The 599-nt window shown below is 50.6% G+C and overlaps 1 protein-coding gene across 1 annotated transcript; it reads right to left on the bottom strand.

The window, feature by feature from the left end:
* Nucleotides 1-77: 77 nt before the first annotated feature.
* Pmar_PMAR009048 (hypothetical protein) lies at nt 78-371 on the bottom strand (the record flags this gene model as incomplete). The annotated part of the gene is made up of 3 exons (XM_002769862.1): nt 78-122; nt 175-249; nt 297-371. 3 exons carry the CDS (start codon nt 369-371, stop codon nt 78-80), a joined length of 195 nt encoding a protein of 64 aa, XP_002769908.1.
* Nucleotides 372-599: the final 228 nt, after the last annotated feature.

Genomic DNA, 599 nt, shown 5'->3' with positions numbered 1-599 from the left:
AGAGTTTGCTCGACATCGTTCCATCTCTGTCAGAGCTATTGAGATCGAGTACTTCGATCCGAAGCATTTAGCAACAGTCAGGGCATACTCAGGTCCAGACTGACGTTCTGGGAATTAAAGAGCTGATACCAATGTTTGATATTTATAAGCGCCATATTCCAGTTCCAAGCTTACCTCCGGGGGCTTCTCCTTAGACTCCTCTTCAGGAGCCTCAGTGGGCACTGGCTCAGGCGGCTCAGGGGTGGAAACCTGTGACCGGGAGGTCGTGGGTTCGATTCCCAGTCCCGGTAACTCACCTGAGATGCTGAAATCTCGTTCACAGCAGAGTCTTCCTCCACAGGGTTCTTGGCTATCTTCTCGGCCTCCTTCATAGCTGGGTTTTCCTGAGGAACACATGTACTTTCATAAAGAGATATCGTCGACTCGTGGCAGATTCACAGCTGGACGGGGCAGCTGAGCTCTCAGCATTGATATTGTCGCCTTTCATATACGCTGTGATATCACACGCTCTCTTTTTTGAGTCCTCTACCGAATTCTCGGTAGCGACATGAGGACTAGGTTTTTGTAGAGGAGGTCTCCGGATCGATCCCTAGAGCCGG

The sequence above is a fragment of the Perkinsus marinus genome (genome assembly GCF_000006405.1).
Source record: "Perkinsus marinus ATCC 50983 genomic scaffold scf_1104296964782, whole genome shotgun sequence".
NCBI lineage: Eukaryota > Perkinsozoa > Perkinsida > Perkinsidae > Perkinsus > Perkinsus marinus.
Note: the sequence above shows the minus strand (reverse complement) of the source record. Positions and strands in the feature narration are given on the sequence as shown.